General features: G+C 46.4%; 1 protein-coding gene across 2 annotated transcripts in view; it reads left to right on the top strand.

The window, feature by feature from the left end:
- The first annotated feature begins 11,041 nt into the window (after positions 1 to 11,041).
- Positions 11,042 to 16,037, top strand: part of XPO4 (exportin 4) — a 106,367-nt gene continuing 101,371 nt past the window's right edge. The window contains exon 1 of one of the 2 annotated variants that reach the window (XM_068526571.1): positions 11,042 to 11,122. Coding sequence is in view for 1 of the 2 variants with exons in the window: in XM_068526569.1 (XP_068382670.1) it covers positions 11,054 to 11,122 (69 nt within the window). In the remaining variant the exon portion in view is untranslated. The remainder of the gene's footprint in view (positions 11,123 to 16,037) is intronic. The other variant, XM_068526569.1, reaches the window with a different exon arrangement.

Below are 16,037 nucleotides of genomic sequence, written 5' to 3'. Positions count from 1 at the left end.
CAGGGCGGGGGCCCACTTGCCAGCAGTCAGCCCTCCAGACCCTCTCACTCCTGGCAGCAGAGACTTCTCCACTGGACGGACATCGGCTCAGCCAGAGTTGTTGCCCATCGGGAACCCTGTGTCGCCCCAGTGGGAGGAGGAAAGCTGGGGAGAGGTGAAGGTTCAGGGCGGGCAGGGGAGCAGCTCCCAGCTGGCCTTGGGGCCAACCCCTCCCTTGGGTGGAGTGGAGGCCGTGGGTGACAAGCGGACCCCAGGCAGCCAGCTCGAGAAGGTACGTGGGAGATCGGGTCCCAGGGCAAGCAGCAGCCTGGACACGGGACCTCACTCCTCCGGCCCCTCCAGCGGCCGGCCCGGGACCCGTGCAGCCCCTGCGCGGGGAGGGCCACCCGCAGGGCTCGGGTCCCTCAGCGTCAGCCCGAGGGAAGGGGGTTGCCGGCGGGAGCCGGGGATGTACCATGAGGAGTCAAGTTCCAGCTCCAGGCCCCTCACTTGTGTGAGCCATTTCTGTGTTACTGCGTGAGGGTCCCCAACCTTTTGTACAGTTTTATGAGCTTCAGATCTCGATCTGCACCTGACGGGGGTCACAGAAGGAACCCTCGGTCTCCCACACACTTCTTTCTTTCTCCATCAGAGATACCAGGAAGGAGGAAGAAGGGGGCTGATGCACACCTCGACTCCCACTTCAGGCACCAAAGCACTTATGCAGGATGCATCAAAAGTCAAAGCATCTGCCCAAAATGTCTCTAAGGGACTGGCTACCCAGTGGGAAACGGTAGTTTGATTTTGGACAAAGTTCTTGGAGGTGAGGGTGGAGATAAATATGTGCTGTTCCAATGGATTGAGTCAAATAGGTTGGAAAGTTATAAAAGGGTGTGTCGCCGTGGTTCTCAAACTGTGTGCCGAGGTGCCCGTGTGCCGCCCACCCACAGGGGCAACAAGGGGGGGTTCACATTCTCAGGGAGACAGTGATGTTGGTTGGATAGACTCTACCTACAAGCCAAGGTGGCTCACAGTTTCCCCAGCACCTACACTACATTCCTCGCAATGACATACATCTTTGCAAAGCTGGGGTTTTACGGGTGCCTTGATAGAAAGCAAGCTCCTGGTGAAAGTCACTGTGGAATGGGAGACAAAGGTGGCGGCAGCGTCGGATCTTGTGCCAGGATTTGAGGAGTTGTGCAGTGCCCGACAGGCACACACGTCCCACTCGCAGTTGTGGTTACTTAAGAATGAAATTAAAATAGCATTTTTCTTTCAGTTTACTGTATTTTTTTCCCCAGATGGCTACTAGGTTTTTAGGACACAGACACTTCTTAAATTTTTTGGAACGAACTACCTAATAAACGAACTCCTAGGTAGTCCTTTTGTCGTAGAAGTCCTGCGAGAGATGCTAAGAACCCACGAAGTGAGAAAGTTTGGGAACCTGCCGTGTGCATCCCACCCACGGAGGCAACCGCAGATGCTGGGTTTTGGTCCGTCCTAGAGATATTTAATGCACGTGATAGCAGCTAACATTTATTTAACTTTTACTTTGTGTCAAGCGCTGTTGTAAGCTTTGTGTTTCTTAACGAACTTAATCCTAGAGATGAGGCCACAAAAGCAACCGAATCCACATCCCCCCCCACCCCGCCCCCAGTAAGGGCTTCAGGGCCTGAGCTGACACAGACCTGCCCTGCATTACCTCTGTGCAAAGTCGGGGCATTGCCTTTAAATACGTGTCAATTTGATAGGAAAAAATAGCAGTTGTTAGAATATTAGTTTCGTTAAATGCTTTTTTGTATCTTTTTGGGTCCTTTATATTTATTCTGTCCATGAGTGTCCTTTGTGAACATCTTTAAGCTTTTAAAACGTCACCACTTTCTAGGTGTCTCTACAACATTAATGTGTTAATTGTTTTGACACACCCAATCAGGGGAAAGGTTGTCGTGCTAACCGGAACCTTCTCCTCCTCTAAACTTCACTAGGTCAGATCCATTTTTTAAAATGAGAAGTTTACCTGCTAGACTCAGAAAACTAATCCTGAGCTTTTCCCTCATAGCTTCTAGGTTAAAATGGTTATTTGAGAAAAAATAAAAAGAGAAGACTCTCCCTACCTCATAAAAGAAACCTTAAAACGTTTGTCTCTGACAATCCGTTACTGTGAGCACTGCAGAAGTCACTTCTGCTGCTTGATTTTCTGGTAACAGGTAATCGTTTTTTTACAAGTCTGAGGAGGAAATCGATGCTGTGTGACATTTTCTTATCCAGGTTTTCTGATGTTCACAATTGACCTTTGCTGACTGTCCTTCACTTCTCCACGTGGGACCTTGTTCCGCATCCTGGCTGGTCTGGAAGGGCTTTGGTCTCGCACTGCTGAGGCCTCCATTTACTGGCTGGCAGCCCCTGAGTTCATGTGAGGAGTGGAGTTCTGAAGAGTCATGTAGGTTTCCTTTTATTATATTACTAGTTAGTCCAGACAGCTAACCTGCAGCACAGGTGTCACCAAAACAGACTTGGGTCTGCTTGCCCCAGCACGGTAAAGCCAATCCACTGCCCCCAGGTTGTGGTGAGGAAAGGGCAGTGTTTACTGTGTTTAATTGCAGGCACCAAGCAAGGAGAACAGGAAGCTCAACGCTCAAAAGACCCAAACTCCCCGATGGCTTTCAGAGAAGGCCTTTTAAAGACGGGGGGAGGGAGGGGGCTTGTGGAGGGCGTGATCAGCTTGTGGACATTCTTCTGATTGGTTGGTGGTGAGGTAATTGGGAGTCAACATCATCAATCTTCTGGTTCCAATTGGTCTGGGGTCTCTGTGCTTGTGGGCAGCATGCAGTTAACTTCTCCCACCCAGAGGGGGTTTCAGTATCTGTGAAAGAGCTCAAAGAACATGGCTCAGAATATGATCTACAGCCCTGGAGGAGGAACTAAATGTCCTTGACTTTGTTTAATGGCTAAACTATTATCATTTTGTCTTGCTTGACTGTTTTCCTTTCTTTCTGCATTTTCTCATTTCTCTGATTAATTTATTCTTTGGAACTCGGGGAAGACCTATGAGGCAAAGGTTTCTCTACAGACAAGAGGCAGGTGGAGGGCATAGCGGGGATGGGGGGGTGGGGGTGGGTGTGTGTGTGGTGTGGTGTGTGTGTGTGTGTGTGTGTGTGTGTGTGTGTGTGTGTCTGTCTGTCCTGGGAAGGCCCCACAGGGTCTCAAACAGTCACACATCAGCTATGATCTGGACTTCTAGAAAAGGTTGTTCCCATAGAGCGTGCTTTTTCTTGGATCACTTCACTTTTTTTACCCAAAGAGTGATTGTTGTATAAAAATATAAAGGATTCCTTTTTCCAAATAAACCTGTCTTTTCCAATTAATCTGGGGTCCTTAGGAACTAGTAAAATAATGTAGGTGAAATACACTAGGTATATAGATATTAACAGAGGAACAATATAGAAACTAAGATAATGCACTTTATAAGTAGATCTATGAGTATTTTTTAAATTATTATTTACTTTAATTAAGGAGAAATAACTAGAATCCACCTTGGCGATTTCAAGAAGGCTTTAGTACTTGGAATGAAAAATAATTTAAAGTTAGGGAAAGAAAATAAAATTGTTGCCCTAAATACAGCTGCAGGCTTTCTTCCTAATTAAATTAGTTGTTTTTCCCCCAGAATTGTGACCTTAAAGAGCTGATGAACTGGAGATGAAGGCTTCAGTTCAAGGCAGAGGGGGCCCCAGGGCATCATCTGGGCAGCCTGGGGATTTTCTGTTGAAGTGGCTAGTTGTTTGGATAAGTGGGGATTCACACCTAGAGGCTTTAGAACTCCATAGGTGGGGTTTGGCTACTCTGCCCTGATCTTCCACAAATAACTTCCAGAGATCATCTGAATTTTGTTGAGCAGATTTTTTTTTTTTTCATGTTTCTCTTCTGGCCCATGTAATTTGTACTAAATAGATATAAATAAATGTTGCAAGTCATTTCTTCGCAGTAAGAGGTTATATGATCACAGCTGAAACAGAAACAGAGATACTATTGAATATAATAGTAAGAACATATATAGAAATGCTCTTGTGCAAATGTGTTTGGTGGTTTGATTTCCTTTACTCTGGAGTATACATACAGAATGGACTCGCCTGTGCCTACTCCAGTAATCATTTATCCTGAATTCTATACAGAGTTTTAGTCCAGAAGGTACCATAGATTCTCTGAGTTCCAAGTTCAACCAACAGACAGCAGAGGGAGCTGGATGCTTTTGCAGCTGAGATTTGCGCTCACTTTGAGGGCTCACAAGATGTCTTGGCGTGCCCTTTCCACGGAGAGGAAAGTAGGGATTCTTATTAAACCACCCGCGAATTGCAGTGTTTTCTTTTCACATTTAAAAAAAATTGAAGTATAGTTGATTACAGTGTTGTGCTAATTTCTGCTGTACAACAAAGTGACTCAGTTATACATATATATACATTTTTTTAAAATATTCTTTTCCATTATGGTTTATCTCAGGAGATTGGATATAGTTCCCTGTGCTATATAGTAGGACCTTGTGGTTTATCCATGCAATGTTTTCTTTATTTCTTTTTATATCTATATATGCTAGGAAGGTGCTGTTGAACCTACACAATCACTTAGAAGTGATAAATACTGTGCAGATTTCTATGTTAAGGCAAATCTGCATTATGTGTCCTTCCCCTTCCCTCCTCCCCACAATTTAAAAACTAGACAATTGTCAAGGGACCCTGGAATGGCATGGCTTACTCTGTTCTTGAATCATTGTGGGCACCTACTATTCGTTCATTACACATTGAGTCAACAGAAATATATCAGGCAGCACTGTGTTCAGTGTGTATATTGAGCGCCACCTGGCACATGTTGAACCCTTCAAATGGAAGCTTGAGTGTTTTAAAAGCCATGGGAGTCTCTACATAAATTTGTCACAAGTTTTTTGTAGGACGAACAGTATGAAGCAGATGGGATTAGCTGATTCAATGAATAAGTTCTCTAGTCATTACTTCCCTCAGACTTGGAGAGAAGATTATTTTAAGGCTACGGAAAGAACAGAGTTTTACCTGAAACATGACTCTTCCTTTTACGTAAACAGTGCGGGGACACAGTCGGGCGAGCCGGCGGGGGCGTCTTTGAGAAGGGGTGGGCTTGCGCTTTGTTGGAGGGTGCACAGGACTGCAGTCATCACAGGAGGCAGGGATGCAGTTCCAGCTGAGGGTGGCAGTCGTGGGGACCGTGGGACCAGACTGGCCAAGGTTGTTAGAAAAGCAAGCAAGCCAGCACTTGCCAAATGCCGTGTTCCTTCCTACCAGACAAATCTGAGGACGCTCTTCCAGCTGGCTGCATTCACCAGTGCAGTGGTTCTCAAAGTTTTGTTTTGGATCCTTCACGGTCTTTTCTTCATATATAAATTTATTTATTTTATTTATTTATTTTTAGCTGTGTTGGGTCTTCATTGCTGCGTGTGGGCTTTCTCTGGTTGTGGCGAGCGGGGGCTACTCTTGGTTGTGGTGCGCGGGCTTCTCATTGCAGTGGCTTCTCTTGTTGCGGAGCACGGGCTCTAGGCGTGCAGGCTTCAGTAGTTGTGGCACACGGGCTCAGTAGTTGTGGCTCGCGGGCTCTAGAGCGCAGGCTCAGTAGTTGTGGCTCATGGGCTTAGTTGCTCCGCGGCATGTGGGATCTTCCCAGACCAGGGCTCGAACCCGTGTCCCCTGCATTGGCAGGCAGATTCTCAACCACTGCGTCACCAGGGAAGCCCTCCTTCACACTCCTAACAAGTACTGACGGCCCCACTGAGCAGGCTGCTGGCTGAGCTGTCAGGTCAGGAGAGGAGTTAACCGCTCTCCTTCTGGGCCTCTGTGAGGCAGGCCCCTCGCCCCCCGTGGCTGCCGGATTTACCTGTTTTGCTGGCATCAGGTCCACGCTGATGACACAGGGCTTTGTCCAGCAGGTAGAGGGATGGATCCAGAAGACCCTGCAGGGAGAGCCCATCCTCCCAGGAAGAGCTGAGGAGGAGAAAAATGAGACTGGGGGCTTTAAAAGGACCAGAATATTTTGGAATGTTTGGCAAAATATTGAAAGTTGCCATCAATAATGACACATAATACTCATGTCAGAGGGTCCAAGTGCCAGTGTTAATGGCACCTGTGTCTGGTTGGAGGATGCTCTCAGGGCTCAAAGTGAGAAGGCAGCTGGGTGGAGATGGCAGGACCCCTCTGCCCCCAGGCCCAGAGCTCCCACGGGTCGGAGGACAAGGCCAAACATATCAAGAACATGAACAGAAGCTGCTTCAAGACATTTATAAATTAAATCCCCACTTTCTCAAATTACCCGTTGGCTTAAAATGTGAAGAACAAAGCAGAGCTCTGCTGACAAACCCCCAGATCCTCTCTTGGGGGCGTAGTAATTATTCCCAGGGACATCCATCAGGAATAGCCTCCTCCAGCCCTTGTTCTGTCAACACCCAGCCCAGGCGTCACTGTCAGTTCCTGGGCCGCAGGGCTCGAGCCCCTGTGGCAGGGGCAGGGACAGAGTCGCAGTTGCTGTTCAGACAAACCAACCCCGTCCCTGGGGGGCCTCCTGCTGGCCCAGTTCCCGGGGACTCACAGCAGAAGCCGGGCCCTGTTGTCCTTGGATGCCAGCCCTCTGGAGTCATTTAAGAGCCCCATCAGGCCTGCTTGAGGGGAACCTGGCCCCAGGCCGAGCCTCCCCTCCGATCCCCGTGCTGCCTCCACCCTCAGCTCTGCCGGGGCCCCGGGCTCTGACCCTGGTGTCCAGCGGCACCCCTGCTGCCGCCTCTCCGTGACACCTTCTCAGTCTTGCCCCGAGGCGCCCGCAGTTTCCATCTTCCGGGCCCGGAAGGCCCTGCTCTTGGGTGGCCTTTCCATGCGATGACATCATGCACTCCTGAACGGTACAGCAGCCTTTCAGATGGTCACTCCTTGGACGGAGCCTCTGGCCAGGGCATCAGGAGGACTCCCAGCATCAGGAGGCCCGGTTAAAGCCTTTGGGAATCTGTGAGCAGCTCATGCCTGTAGGTTGTTGGTTTGCAGGGACAATTCCAGAGGTTCGTCTGGAAAAACAGAGGTCTTTATCACCATCTCGAAACATTTTAATGGGATGGATGTCTTATAATGTTGAGCTTTATAAGGAAGGTGGCATATTGTACTTGGTTATTGATTAGAAGCATTTTACTTAATAGGAGAGTTGCTAAGTTTTTACATATCATATAAAGTTAAAAAAGAAAGAAAAAGAAAAATAGACTCTGTAATTATGGTGCCACCCTGCTGAATAGGGTTCAACAGCATGAGAAAGTCTTGATTTCATGTTGTAAAATTAAAGTGGTTCAGAAATAAATTCCAAGATGGTAGGTTGTGAGAGCAGGAGGAATAAAGCCACTGACTACTTTTTGCAATTACTCTGATATACACACATCAAAACTGTGCTATATTAATCAAGTATTTAGTATTTAAGAACTTCAAATAGTAACATTTCACAGACATCTCATATGTGCGGAAATACACTTTCTGTACAAGGGAACTATTTTAAAGACATATTTCCCTTTTAGTCTCATGTTTCTGTTTCTGGGGAAATATATTACGTTTCTATAAATTTGATACCATAATACTTTCGGTTCTATACTGCTACCTTGAAAGGTTTCAGAACTTTGGGTTATAAGATCCCTTAACACTTTCTAGATCAGGTGTCTTCTATATCAAAAGGAATTATTAAGTGTTCCCATCTACCATCTAATTTGGGCTTTAGAGATGCCTTCTAAAAGAGAGATTTTGTTCTTCTATGGAGTCTCTCAAGTAAAATAGAATAATCTCACTCTGTTGCATAGTTCATCTACATTCGTGTAAGGGCCTCACTGTAGTTTTGATTTGCGTGAAATTATTTTCTTAATTTCCTTTTCTGATGGTTCGTTGTTGGTATATAAAAATGCAACTGATTTTTTAAAATTGATTTTGTATCTTGCAACTTAGCTGAATTCATTTATTAGTTCTAACAGATTTTTGTGGAATCTTTAGGATTTTCTATATATACGAGCACATCATCTGTGCACAGAGATAATTTTACTTCTTCCTTTCCAATTTGGTTGCCTTTTATTTCTCTATCATGCCTAATTGCTCTGGCTAGCACATCCATTAGTATGTTGAATAGAAGTGGTAAGAGGGAGCATATAGTTCGATCCTGTTTTTTATCCATTTAGCCAATCTGTGTCTATTTTTAAACTTTTTTAAAAAATAAATTTATTTATTTTATCTATTTATTTTTGGCTGCGTCGGGTCTTCGTTGCTGCGCGTGGGCTTTCTCTGGTTGCGGCGAGCGGGGGCTGCTCTTCATTGCGGTGCGCGAGCTTCTCATTGCAGTGGCCTCTCCTGTTGTGGAGCATGGGCTCTAGATGCGCAGGCCTCAGCAGTGTGGCATGCGGGCTCAGTAGTTGTGGCTCGTGGGCTCTAGAGCGCAGGCTCAGTAGTTGTAGTGCATGGGCTTAGTGGCTCCGCAGCATGTGGGATCTTCCTGGACCAGGGCTTGAACCCCTGTCCCCTGCACTGGCAGGCAGATTCTTAACCACTGCGCCACCAGGGAAGCCTCCAGTCTATGTCTTTTGATTGGGAAGTTTAATCAATTTAAAGTAATTACTGATAGGATGATAGCCATATGAAAATTCTTTTGACCCAAGACCCTCTGATAGGATCTTAGGGACCTACTAGGTATTCTGGGACTTAACAAGTATCCCCAGTTCCCCTCTGAGAACTGCTGCTCTAAGGTATTTCATCAGTATGTTTATGTTGACAAGATGTTTATGACTTGACAAAAACAAACAAACCCAAACCAAACCCATGTTTCCAAGGAAAAATATATAATATACTCAACTAATCACTTTTGGTTAAGAATAAGTATGAATAATTTTGCAGCCCATGACATCATAGGTGTTAAAGGCATACCCTAAAAGTACAGGGGATGTAATATTTGTGAAACGTTTTTGATTCCAGGAACATTTTGAGCAGATTCTTAGGCCATAAATATTTCTCTTTTGTGTCTAGTGAGAAATTATTGGAATTTGCACAACTTTCTTCCCTTCTATTTCAGGATACGAAGAGCCTGTGGCTAGGCTGGACTACTGCTCCTTACCCCGTCCCGCACCCCCAGGAGAGCGCTACTGTTGCACAGTAAACCAAGAAATAACAAGAGTCAGGCATTGGAGGGGAGGTTAAACTAGTGGGTACATTCTAGAATCTTCCAACAGTGAAATTCTACAAGCCTGCCCTAAAATTCATGGCTCCATTATGGGAGATGTAACTTCAAAATGCTAATTTGAAAGGATGCCTACTCATCCTCACATTTAATACTTTTCCTTCTTCCTCTTTCTTAAAGAGTGTCTAGATGTAAAGTTCTTATGTAATTGCACAAAACAAATGCTTTGGAACACAGGGCCCAATCTGAAGCATTATAAGCCTCAAACATTTAATGTCACAAAATATTCATTTGTCTACACTTTTGCAGATATATCATGGAACTGCTGTAATTACTATTCGTAGTGGGTAGAGACATTTTGTAATCTTTTTTGTAGGTCGCTTTATAAAGATCTTCCTTGACTTAGGATGGGATTATGTCCCAATAAGCCCATCGTAAGTTGAAAACATCCTAAGGTGAAAATGCTTTTAATACATCGAAGCTACCAAACATCACAGCTTAGCCTCCCCTGCCTTAAACATGGTTAGAACACTTAATATTAGTCTACAGTTGGGCAAAATCATCTAACACAGAGCCTGTTTTAGAATAAAGTGTTGACTGTCTCATGTAGTTTGTTGGACACCGTGCTGAAGTAAAAACCAGAATGGTTTTTTGGTAAGGGTACCAGTGGTTCACCCTCGTGATTGTGCGGCTGACGGCGCTGCGCGCCACGAGGGTATCGGACAACGCATCGGGACTGCACATCGCAGCCCCGGAAGAGATCAGAAATCGAAGCACGGCTTCCAATGAATATGTAACGCTTTCACACCATCGAGAAGTCGAGAAATCGTTAAGTCCAGACGTCTGTACTTACTGAAGTATTTATTGAATGCCTACTACATGTTAACCACCTAGTTTCACACAATTCTTAAAGTAAAAAAGGCCATTCACTGCACTCTTTGCCCTTTTGTAACGAAATAAAAGGTACTTCGTTTCTCAAGCAATAAAAGTCTTGTTAATTCACTTCCTCAACTTCAAGTTGTAGAGATGCCCAATATAAGAAACCCGTTTTCAATGGAGCTAATAATGCAGTTCTGTTGCAGGGACATAAAAAAGGGAAAACCCCTAAGTATGGCTTATTTACCACTGGAAGAAGAGATAAAGGAAGACGTCAACAGAGAAAACTTAACGAACACTGAAATGAACGTGACTTTCTGTGCAGCCCCAAGAAGCAGAACAGCACCAAGAGCTAGAAACCTATGCGTAAGTAGGTGTAAGCTCAGAACAGAACAAGGTTTCCAGCAGTTGGAGCTGGTGTGAGCGCTGAAACAGTGGGGGAAGGAAGGGTGGGCTCCGAGGTCCCCTAACGGACCTTCCTTCCAGGCTCCACACCGAACATCGCTGCTGCGAGGTCCCCACACGGCACAGAGGGGGCGGCGCGCTCCACCGACTCCGGAAGCTAGGCTGCCCGCCGAGGGGGCTCCGGCCTCGTCTCCGTCCGGTGCCCGCAGCTCGGGGCTGTGTGAGGCGGGGACGCGAGCGGGGAGGACGCGCGCTCCGCGGGGTCGCAGACACTTCTAGTCCCGCAGGCCGCCCTGCCCCGGAAGGGACGCGGCCGCAGAGAACACGTTCGGGCCGCAGGCGCCCCCGGGGCGGGCGGCGGGCGGCGGGCGGCCGCGGGGGTCGGGGGACAGAGGGCGGGCGGGGACCGGCCCAGGGCAGGGGAACGCCCCGGCGCCCGCCCCGGCGCCCGCCCGCAGCCCTAACCCCGCGACCCCGCGTCGACGTCGGCGGCGGCGACGGCTCCGGCGGGAGCGCGCGAGCCCGGGGCGCCGCGCGATTGGCTGGCCGGGCGCCCGCTCCCAGAATGCAGCGCATGGCGCGTCATTGAAGAGAGACCATGATGGCGGCGGCGCTGGGGCCCCCAGAAGTGATCGCTCAGCTGGAGAACGCGGCCAAAGTTCTGATGGTGAGTGGCCGCGCCCCCGCGCCCCGCGTCCGCTGCCTCTGGCGGCCCTGCTGCGCTCGGCCTTGGCGCCCGCCGGGCTGGCGGCCGGCCGCGGCCTCCCGGGAGCCCGGGGCTGGAGGGGGCGGCTGGCGTAGCGCAGGACTCTCCCTCCGGCTGTGCGCCTGCCTCCGTGCCCCTGGCCGGACTGTCACTTCCCTGGGTGTCCGGCGCCCCCGCCGCGCCGCGGAGTGGGGAGCCGAAGGAAAGGGGCTTCTTGCGCCCCGGCCCTCCAGCGCGGGGTCGGGGAGAGGCGGGCGCGCGGTCGGGGGCTTGTGCGCGTCGCTGGGGAGTGGGTGCTGGCCGAGGGCTGGCCCGGCCCGGGTGCTGTTAGCAGCGCTCGTTCCCCTCGTGCCTTCGGGTCCCCGACTGCTTTCTCCGGCCTGCAGCCACGGCTGGGCAACCGCAGTCGGCCGCACGTGGAAAGACCGGCGGGCTGGCGGGAGGGAGGGGACTCTTAGGGACCAAGGTCATGGGGGCAAAACTTTGTCTAGTACTGAGCTCCGTGCGGGTCGCGCGTTGGGAAGAGTTGGGTCTACGGTCCTCGTTGACTTCTTTCTTCCCCTTACAGTACAATGAACAGAGCAATTTAGTGAGTAGGTTATTTACCTACTCAAGGAGGAGGTGAGGCCGAGTCAGAGAGTATAGCCTTCCACGCAGGGCGTAGAAGTAAGGATAAACCATATTTAGTTACTCAGTAAACTGTATTTGCTGGCTCAGTTTTGTTTTTTGTAAATCATGACTTCTGTGCTTGTAGATCTCTTTGGAAGTTAGAGGCTTATTTGATTCCTTGAATTGATACAGCCTTTCTAAGAATTGAATGTAGCCAGCTTTGTTACCTTTTTGCACTTTTTTCCCCTTTTGGTTCGGTGTTTGGGTTATGTGTTCAAGCATCACATTTTAAAATATTTGAACTAATTCTAGCATAGTTTGTAGTTCCTTTTCTCAAGTTTTGTTTTCACACACAACACCAGGTAGCTCATGAAATTTAGCTCATGAAACTGAGAAGCCTAATTAAAAGCAGGATTTACTTGCTGCATTATGAGCGAAGTTAGGTGAATCGTTTTGTCACAAAAACTGACTTAGAGAACGTTTTCAGACTCTTGCAAGTTAAGTCCAGAAAAAACTAGCTACTATTCCCCCTTAATACAAAGTTCTTAAAATCTCTGACTTACAGCGTTTCCTGCAATATCTGAACAATTTCTAGGAGCTAGAGGCCCCATTTTCATTAGACTTTGGAAAGAGTATGTGACCCCCAAAACACTGCTTTAGTTCTTAGGTCGATAAGGTAAAAATGTGCCCTTCATCATTGGCCTCAGTATTAATTAGTATTTGTGCTTGCTAGGACCTTCTCTCTTCCCCGGCAAAGCTAGTTTTATCACCTATAAGGGAGTAGCTGAGAAGAATCGGAATAAATACTGTTAATTGAGTGCACATTACCTGCCACATGCTGTGCTTGATGCTTTACATACTTTGTTAATCCTTGTAGCGGCTTCACAAGGTTGAGAGAGAGCTTAAGGTGGCCCAGGTTACGTAATTACTAAGTGGCTGAATTAGGTCTAGAACTCGCATCTGTCTGGCTCTAATACTAGCTCTCTTTCTACTCTACCTTACCACCTCTCATATGTGTTGTATAGGTATCCATTTACGTACTTTTAAATCTTTCCAGAAGAGAAGAGTATTTTAAAAAATGTTATTAAAAATAGGAAATTCCTGGGAATTCCCTGGTGGTCTAGTGGTTAGGACTCCATGCTTCCACTGCAGGGGGCCTGAGTTTCATCCCTGGTCAGGGAACTAGGATCCTACAAGCCTCGAAGCACGGCTGGAAAAAAAAAAAAAAGGAAATTCCTTTTTGGAAGTGTCCACTTACTATTTAAAAATACGGAAGAGTAGCGCTTACTGCATGATTTCTCAGTATGAAAGCTGCATTCCATTTTATTATAATTAATAATAATAGCTCACATTTTATTGAGTGTTTACCGTGTGTGAGGCACTATGCAAGCACTTTGCATATATTATCGTATTTAATCATCAGTAACTATGGAAGTTATTACTTTCATTTACATTTTATGGACTAAGGGACTGAAACATGTAGATGCTAAGTAATTTACCCAGATTTTCAAGGCAAGTAGTAGAGTGGGGACTCCAGCTCAGGTTTGTCTGTTTTTTTTTTTTTTTAAAGTAGCAATACTTGCATTTATTTTATTTTATTTTATTTATTTATTTATGGCTATGTTGGGTCTTCGTTTCTGTGCAAGGGCTTTCTCCAGTTGTGGAGAGCGGGGGCCACTCTTCATCGCGGTGCGCGGGCCTCTCACTATCGCGGCCTCTCTTGTCGCGGAGCACAGGCTCCAGACGCGTAGGCTCAGTAGTTGTGGCTAACGGGCCTAGTCGCTCCGCGGCATGTGGGATCTTCCCAGACCAGGGCTCGAACCCGTGTCCCCTGCATTGGCAGGCAGATTCTCAGCCACTGCGCCACCAGGGAAGCCCAGGTTTGTCTGTTATCAGCCTGTGGGTTAGTGGGACTAGAAAGCAGGTAGATGAATTAATTTGGGGATAGTTAAGATTGTCAAATCTCCTTCAATTACTTAGCATTAGAAGATTAAAAAAAAAAAAGAACGAGTGATCGTAGCATTTATTGGTCTGTGGGTCGGATGGATATCCATCTGAGGAATTTTTTTTTTTTTTTGGCCGCGCCACGCGGCTTGTGAGATCCTAGTTGCCCAGCCAGGGATCAAACCCGTGCCCCCTGCAGTGGAAGCGTGGAATCCTAACCACTGGACCGCCAGGGAAGTCCTTGAGGAAATCTTGTTTGTAGAAAACTGCTGTGTATTTTAGCTGTTAATATGTTTTGGGATTCAAAGCAGTGATGTCTTTCACAATTATTTTTGCTTAATTTTTCCATTTGGTAGTCCATATATTTCTTTCATGAAAATCAGCTTGGAGTTTTAGTGTGTAAAACAGTCTCAGGAGATCTTTTAGTGCAGAGGTCTTAGGGAGTTCACGGTGGGTATTAGAAGGAAATTGTAAGTAAATTTTTGGGTGCAGACATACATTTTTGGTAATAGGGTTTATAGCTTTTATCAGCCTCTCTCAGGAAATAGAGACCCTGAAAAAAAAATCTAGTTTAAGTGTTTTCCCTTCCATTTTACGGATGGGGAAACTGAGGTTCAAAGAGGTAGAAGTGACTTGCCAAAGGTAGGTCACAGAACAAATTTGTGATAAGAGCGATCCAGAACCCAGATCACCAGACTCCCATTTCAGAACTCTTTTGAAATTTACTTACTCAACCATGTTACTTCTCAAAGTCAACATATTATAATGCTATAAATGTTAAATTTTATTGCTTGATGGGAAATTTCAAAATGTGTTTTTGGCTATTGCAGTTGCTTCACTGTGGACACCTATATTCTTTCCTCTTTAGGTTATTGGATAAGCTGCCAATAAAGTAGTATATTAGACCTTTAGAGTAAAAAAGATGTTTATGGGATTTATAGATATAGGTCTCAACATAAAGCCTGATTCCCACCCCCTGCCCCAAAGTAGTAATAGGGAGTATTTTCTGTACATGTTTGTGAATACTGCTTAGTCTTCTGATTCAAGACAGTGAGGTTACTTGCTGGAAAATAAATTTGAAGGTGAACAAACTAGAATGAGGAAGGGCTTTTGTAAATTAGTAACAGTATGCACGTGACGCCATCTATTCTGAAAACACTGTGCAAATGGAGCGTTGTTTAAATAGGTCTTGAAATTTTCTTTTCCAAAGAGATTCCAGTTGTTGGCTTCTGCTTAAGATACCCAACCATGCGTTTTTGAGAGGATATTAAATACATACAGAGTAAGTAAAGTGGACCACACTTCTGTGCTGACATTCTCAGCAGTGAGAGAGTATCTCTGACTGTAAGAACTTATAGCAGGTTACAGTTACAGACCTGAGAATTTGGTGTTGCTGATACATTTTATGTCATTTACAAATTATGACAGTAATACTGGAACATTTTATTTTAAAGTACACCAGCAACACACAATGTACAGAATAAAAAGTGTTCCCTCCTTTCCCCACTCTCAGTCCCCTTTCCTAAGCAATCTGTATTAAGTTTGAATATACTGTGACCTTATTTCCTATGCTTTTACAATGTACATTATGTAGTGCTTTTTGTATAAATGATACACTGTAAATATCATCCTTGATTTAAAAAAATCTTATCAATGCCTTTCTGAATAGTAAGAAATTCAAGCTGTGCAGAAAGGTGTATGGGGAAAGTAAAGGCTCCCTAAGCTCCCATCTCCTCTCTTCAGAGGTCACTGTTCCTTGGGTATCCATCTTGAAGATCTCTGAGCATATAAGAGCACACATACATCCGTTTTTTAAAAAATTAATTAATTAATTTTTGGCTGCATTGGGTCCTCATTGCTGTGCGCGGGCTTTTCTCTAGTTGCGGCGAGCGGGGGCTACTCTTCCTTGCGGTGTGCGAGCTTCTCGTTGCGGTGGCTTCCCTTGTTGGGGAGCATGGGCTGTAGGCGCGTGGGCTTCAGTAGTTGTGGCACATGGGCTCAATAGTTGTGGCTCGCGGGCCGCGGGCTCTAGAGCGCAGGCTCAGTAGTTGTGGCGCACGGGCTTAGTTGCTATGTGGCATGTGGGATCTTCCCGGACCAGGGCTCGAACCGGTGTCCCCTGCAGTGGCAGGCGGATTCTTAACCACTGCATCACCAGGGAAGTCCCTAATGTATTTTTTACATAAATGAGATGGTGTGATCCATATCCTCCTGCACTTTGCTTTGTTCACTTCATTGTGGATGAATTTTAAAGAAGTTTATTTCCATTTTCTCCTTTATGTGAGTAGATATAAAATAAAGGATGTGTTAGGATTTTAGAGAC

Source organism: Eschrichtius robustus, chromosome 18, assembly GCF_028021215.1.
Source record: "Eschrichtius robustus isolate mEscRob2 chromosome 18, mEscRob2.pri, whole genome shotgun sequence".
Classification (NCBI taxonomy): domain Eukaryota; kingdom Metazoa; phylum Chordata; class Mammalia; order Artiodactyla; family Eschrichtiidae; genus Eschrichtius; species Eschrichtius robustus.
The sequence above is the reverse complement of the archived record's forward strand: the minus strand, read 5'-3'. Positions and strand labels throughout refer to the sequence as shown.